General features: G+C 35.0%; 2 protein-coding genes across 5 annotated transcripts in view; one reads left to right on the forward strand and one right to left on the reverse strand.

The window, feature by feature from the left end:
* Positions 1–3,281, reverse strand: part of LOC106882797 (ubiquitin-conjugating enzyme E2 G2) — an 81,720-nt gene extending 78,439 nt beyond the window's left edge. Inside the window, exon 1 of the mRNA XM_052970034.1 lies at positions 3,072–3,281. Within this exon, the coding sequence (XP_052825994.1) occupies positions 3,072–3,114 (43 nt within the window). The 5' untranslated portion in view covers positions 3,115–3,281. The remainder of the gene's footprint in view (positions 1–3,071) is intronic.
* LOC106882798 (neurexin-1a) overlaps positions 1–7,217 on the forward strand; it is a 443,081-nt gene that overhangs the window by 396,037 nt on the left and 39,827 nt on the right. The gene's annotated exons all lie outside the window — the stretch shown is intronic.

Raw genomic sequence — 7,217 nt, forward strand, 5'->3', positions numbered from 1 at the left:
TAATAGCCTCACTAGAAATTTCTGACGCAAACCTTTATAGTCATTGAAATGACCCCATGCAATCAGCCTACAGTAAGTCAGAAATCCTTCGATCACTTTTAGATAAGCTGAAAAAAATAGTAATAAAAATTCAGTTGAACTCAGTCATTCAAATACAATCAAGAATTTCTAATATAAAAAATAAATTTTTTATAGGTGTAGGAGTGGCTGTGTGGTAAGTAGCTTGCTTACCAACCACATGGTTCCGGGTTCAGTCCCACTGCGTGGCACCTTGGGCAGGTGTCTTCTACTATAGCCTCGGGCTGACCAAAGCCTTGTGAGTGGATTTGGTAGACGGAAACTGAAAGAAGCCCGTCGTATATATGTGTATATATATATGTGTATGTATATATATATATATGTATGTGTGTGTATGTTTGTGCGTCTGCGTTTGTCTCCTCAACATCGCTTGACAACCGATGCTGGTCTGTTTACGTTCCTGTAATTTAGTGGTTCGGCAAAAGAAACCAATAGATTAAATACTAGGCTTACAAAGAATAAGTCCTGGGGTTGATTTGCTCTACTAAAGGCGGTGCTCCAGCATGGCCACAATCAAAATGACTGAAACAAGTAAAAAGAGTATAGTAAGGTGTAAACAAATAATTTGTTAGAAAGCTGAGGAAACATAAGAGAAATATTTCCATTTCTTAAATTTTCAGAGACAAATGCTACAATCAAGTAAGAAGAACTGGCAATGGCTAATTTCACTTCCAGTCAGTTAGCACATATAAGTGTATGGGCGTGTTAAGATAAAGAGCACATAGTATTCAAGAGTTACAGACTCTATGACATACAAACTATTAATAATTAATTCTTCACAGCTTCCACACATGACCAATGCAATTACCCCTAAACCAATATTCTTTTACTCTTTTACTTGTTTCAGACTTTTGACTGTGGCCATGCTGGAGCACCGCCTTTAGTCGAGCAAATCGACCCCAGGACTTATTCTTTGGAAGCCTAGTACTTATTCTATCGGTCTCTTTTGCCGAACCGCTAAGTTACGGGGTCATAAACACACCAGCATCGGTTGTCAAGCTATGTTGGGGGGACAAACACAGACATACAAACACATACATATATACACATATATACGACAGGCTTCTTTCAGTTTCCGTCTACCAAATCCACTCACAAGGCTTTGGTCGGCCCGAGGCTAAAGTAGAAGACACTTGCCCAAGATGCCACGCAGTGGGACTGAACCAGGGACCATGTTGTTGGTAAGCAAGCTACTTACCACATAGCCACTCCTTCAAAATAACACGTTTCCTTAATACTCAAAAAACATTGTCTGTACACACACAGGCTCCCATTTATCATCACCATTTTCACGTCCACTTTTCTATACTCACATGGATAGGATGGAATTTGTCGAGGCAGGATGCCCTTCCTGTTGCCCACCATCACCTGTTCCCAAGTAAGGTAATATTTCCCCCCAATGCTCCTGCAGAAGATTGGAAACAAAGGACACTGCTTGCATGGCTGTGACATTCGTTTACAGCTACCGCATGAAGTCAAGGCATGGAGAAAGTAACACACAAACAACGGGCTTCTTTAAGTTTACCACTTGCTCACCGTACCATGCAGTGGGAGTGAACCTGGAATCATGTGGTTGGGAAGAAAACTTCTTACCACACAGCCACACCTGCACTCACTATTATATTGTAAATTTACACTTTTTACTTCATCCCTGTGAGGAAGCCCGTAGTATGTGTGTGTTTGTGCATCTTTATACTCGTATTTCACCGCTTGACAAACGGTGTTGGTTTGTTTTCAACCCGCAACTTAACTGTTTGGCAAAAAAAAAAAAAAGAGACCGATAGAGTAAGTACCAGACTTAAATGTAAGTAGTGGGAGTCGATTCGATTGACCGTACCCCTGCATGGCCGTAGTCCAATGACTGAAACAAGTAAAAGAATAAAGACAATAGACTGATATTTCACAAATAATAAATAGAACAGGTTACAACAAAAGAAGTCTAGTTTTAAGTATAGAATGTGGAAAAATCTAGCTTGACTCGGAGGAAATCAGAAAACCTCACCCGACTCAAATGAAAATGAGTTTGTTTATTAAAGTGAAAATATTCAAAATAAAAGAGTTATCCACCCTTGAGATGATTTTTAAAGCCCAACTTGGGTCAACATGGATTGTTTATTTATTACTAAATAATAATAGATTGATTGAAGTTATTTGTGAAATGAAGGGTCACTAATGGAATTAGTCTCTTTTGTGGATAGGATATATAAAAGATAACTTGAGAGAAATCGGAGGAAGATTATTAAATGTAAGCAAAAACTTACAGCACAGGGATGTGCAATATTATTATTTTTTTTTTTTACATGAACAGCTGAATGTTTTGCTAGATGATAACAAGCAAAATTAGGGATGTTGATTTGATAATAATAAAACTTCATTTCAGAAATTAAAAGCATAAACATAGATTTGATTCCAAAAATTTGTTGGATACAAATGCTGAAAGTGAAAGAGTCAGAACTAACAGGTGAATATTAAATTCTAACTTTTGGAAACACATAGATCCCAAGCTGCAAAGGAATCGCAGATTTATTTAAACAGTTCACAATAAACCTTTTTTTTTTTGATGATTAAAAAATTTTTTTTAATACAATTCAAAGATAGAGATTTTGTATGGTGCAAGGAATCTAGAATCCAGACGTCTTTGAGTTAACAGAAGTAAAATGTAACTCATGATACGGGACAATCTATAAGATTACCTTAAGAAAAAGAAGTCAGTATGAAAGATAACATTATAAATTGGCAATAATTTAAAATTATTGAATTAAGTAGTTTATTCGGCCAATACGATGTTATCAATATGTACTTAAAGCCACTGAACTGGATGAAGAAAATACAGCCATTTATATTTAATTCCTTAAGATATCAGAAAAATGACTTGGTAAACAGAAGATCGTGTTTATAAGCGTAATAAAGATATCTATTAATTGTTAAAACTTAAATAACAATTAAAGACTTGACGAAGCTTACGTGACAAAATGACAACGGAATGTACTTACGCCTATATTCCGCCATCAAACGTCTCAGAGCAGATCCTGCCATTTTTCACTTGTTATCAAATTTGTTTTTCTCTCTTCAAAATTTCATTCCTTGTTTACGCCTGTCGATGTGTCGTCAGTGTAAATCTTAAACAACCTATTTGTAACAAGAGCACGGACATCACCGTGACACCGCCATTACAAATAGGAAGTACAACCGCAGTCGTCGAGTAAGAGCGAGATGGTGATTAGTCAGTTTGGAAATATGTTTAAATTACTGGCCAATCAGCATCGAGCTTTTAGAACGCAGTCACAACGGCGCATTAGCTGTGTAATCGAAGAGCCGGTGATTTTGTGTCTTCGTCTGTTAAGAGACGTATGAGCAGATTCCTAAGCGTAATACTCTGTTTTCCCGTATTCGCTGCAACGGAAAAGGAAAAATTGAGAGGGAAAACTAAAAAGAAAAAAAAAAGATTGGAATATAGTTCCCTCAACGCGAAAACTTCCATTGATTGCACCGGTTTTTGAACAATCGAAAACCCTAAACTTCCTAAAAGGACGTATCGATGGCCGGAGGCGGCTCTTACAGAAATCTATTTAATTTTTCATCGACTAATTATCTATTCTGGGAGGAAATTTGGTTTCCCAGTTCGAGCAAAAAGAAGACTGGAGTAGTGGTTGTATATTGTGAATAAGAACCGAAGACGCAGGACGACTAATTCGTCGTGGAAGAATCCTCATTTAATTCGAGATATCTTCATCTACAAACACGAACAAACTCTATCATTTAGATAAGTCATTCTTATTGCCGGAAAAAAAAAATCACATCTTCATAACAGAAAAACGAAACTGACATTTTTCTTTTAATAATTTCATTATATTTAAAATTAATTCATCGTTTATTTAAATATCTGCATACAAGATTTATTTAAGCAAGAAAGAAAAAAAAACAACCAAAACATATTATATTTATATATCCATATATATATATAATCGGATTATCATCTCAACATCTCTATGCATCATCTTTCGACTTGGATGTTTTCGGGGTTTTCTTTCTTGTTAATATAAAACTTGTGTGCGAACGAAACGAAACTCGATGGTGTTGTTGTTACTAAACATGTTTTTGTAAACATAATACTAATACACACAATAGTGTATCTAGTTTTAGTGACGATCTCATGTCGATGAAGCACATAAACAAACCTAGCAGTCAATCAAGGAGGCTTTCTCACTGAAGGCAGCAAAGCACTTCATACGAATCAGGAAGATAAACCATATCTTTTATTCATTTTTCTTTTTTTTCCATTTCTCTCTTTATCCTCCTCCTATAATTCTCACTTCACCTAATTCGGTGAGATTTTTTAAGTTCTTCATCTGAAATTTCAACATTCATATTGCTTTTAAAGCTCGGATCTACCACAGAAGAATTTATTATCGAGTTGAGATATTATATGATGGCTAATGACGATGTTAAATGGGAGGTAAGCTATTATTTACCAAAAAATGATTTCCTTCTCATTGTTTCTTCATTTCTTCCTTTCTTTTCTGTTCTCATTTTTTGTTACAACCCATAATGTAAAGCAACCCACGTGACCGCAGTTTATTCTTCTAATTGGCTGCTTTCACCGCGTGACCTTCTGTTGCGGTTTTGATTGGTCAGTAACGGCGCGCTTAATTTAAATCCCCTAATTCACCGATTGTTGCTTGTTTTGTTTTTTAATGCTTATAGTTTATTAAATCCAACCATGGCGAGCTCACCTCTGAAGGTAATTGGGTTTTAATATTACTTCTTCGTAACCTGATATATATTTATAGATCTCAATTGTTTTCGATCTTCATTCATGATTACGATTTCTTTTTTTTTTTTGACTGGGAAGAGAGACAATTGATTCAATGAGATCAAAAGCTGTCATCTGTTTATAATTTTTTTTAATTGAATAACTTCGATCTAATCAATGTAATTTCATTATTATTATTATGTAAACTTACTATCTTCACTCGTAGAAACAAACTCAAACGACGACCGATCAGATTCAACTGTCATTGAATTTAAATTTACACTTTAAAAAATGGCTGAATCAAACGCTTAAATACATTCAAATAATAATGAATGCATGTCTTTATTAAAAAGAAAAAAAATCACATGAAGATTTGCATTTTTTTAATTGTCGCAAGTCAGCTCTGATCGAGCAGTTTTATGAAGATCAGATGCATTCTAATCATAACTATCCCTTCTGCCTTAGTACTGTATCGGTGACCCCTTCATATTAACGGTTGGTATCCGAGAAGAAATTGCAGTCATAAACCAGTTAACAATGATAGATTGACAGTTAAAAGTTAGAGCTTCTAAAGAAATAAACAAGAGTATTTGATCGAATTTTGACAGTCCTGAGAGGTACCGAAAGAATGCCTTTTAAAAGATCTAGTATAGCTTGATCTAATAGTAACGGCGCCAATTTCTTGTATAAATGACGAAGCAGCCCGATTCAAATACTGCTCTATTAGGGGTTAAAGGGCACTGTATACTTGAAGATTTTTCTCCTTTATTTAATTATGTTCATCTATTTCATTTACAGTCGTAATATGAAGGAGGGTCATCGGTTATGCAATGTGTCCTTTCCTAAGACTGATTTTCAGGGAGATGTTGGCCGCGATTTATGATAACAGCTCAAACGGTCATCAACAGTTTATCCAAATCTCCGGATAATCGTTAAGTAATTCTTGTTTTAAAAGAACATATGAACTAATTGATGTTAAGGATGATCTAATAATTCTTTTTGCATGGCTATCTATTACAATTTAAACAATTTTGAACGAGATCTTGGGTTTTTGTCAAATTTAAAAGATAAGGTATTCCCAGCTCTTCACTAATTTTTTCACTTGAAACAATGTTAAATCATAAAAATAGATATTTTGCCTCAAGTTTTATTTGGACAAACGGTCCAAATTTTACAATTATTTAGTCTTCAATGCTTGAACTTTTGAGTAAATGGTTGAGGGGGCATTGAAAGAGTGAGATAGAAACGAAATAGTGGTGATAAAAGATTCGATCATACATATATATATATCTGTTTCTGAGCTTTCTTCAACGATGTTGTTGCTATTTTTAATGTCTTCCGATGTTAGAGCGAATCGTTTACGTGTGTGTTATATTTACACACGCGTAATATGTTTTTAACAGTTGAACTCAATGTAGAAAAGCATATAAATATTGGGTTAAAAAAGTCCTTTGGTCTGTTTAGCTTCAGATCAGCCCCTATTGATTAAGATCTACGCTCAGATCGTTTCAACCGCGACCATTTCCCTCTGTAGACATTGTTTAGAGTGTCTGTCTTCTTTTAAGTCGACAGGATATATTTGAGTAGGGATCAAGACAAAACACTCTTGTCGCTCCAAATTTTTTTAAAGAAAATAATGAAAACATTTATAATTTGCTAAAATAATATGAACAAATTTATCTTTTAATTTGGGGGGGGGCGGGCGAATTTTAATTATTTCGCATTTGTTTTTAAATCCCAGGTGTTCTGATCTCATTTACGTTTTAAACATAGATTTTTTTTGTTCTTCACTCATTTGAGGAGATTTGGCTGCTATTTCTAGTAAGTCGAGCGATCGCATAGGAGCTCCTTCGTAAATGAGGATATATATTAAAAACTTTAAAATAATTAATTGCGTGGCATAATGAATATACTGATTACAGGAAATTGGCTTAATACAGACGTCCTGATCCGAAACTCGACCGACGAAGGATTGCAGGTGTAGGCAATCTTTCGTTTAATGTACATATAATGGCGGACAACAAAATGCGAGGAAATCAACTGGCCAAACCGTATCTTACACTGTGAGCCAGTTTTCGTTTCGTAAATCCCAACAACACTGTTTGTTATATATATATATACATATATGTATATATATATATAAGAAGAACACAATCAAAAGAGACGTGGAGTTTCTTTCGTCAACCAAAAGTGAATATCACGCCTTGCATGGAAGACGCATCAGACAATCCTCTTAACAACAAGCACATTGTGTAAATCGTTAAGTGGGTTTATTATTTTTTTAAAGGGCCCCCGATCGTCGGCTTTAATTAAGACGACAATATTGTAATACTTCTAAATGAATTTACGTTTCTCCAATAAATCGAATCGAATATGCCATGGACAT

The sequence above is a fragment of the Octopus bimaculoides genome, chromosome 8, assembly GCF_001194135.2.
Source record: "Octopus bimaculoides isolate UCB-OBI-ISO-001 chromosome 8, ASM119413v2, whole genome shotgun sequence".
Classification (NCBI taxonomy): domain Eukaryota; kingdom Metazoa; phylum Mollusca; class Cephalopoda; order Octopoda; family Octopodidae; genus Octopus; species Octopus bimaculoides.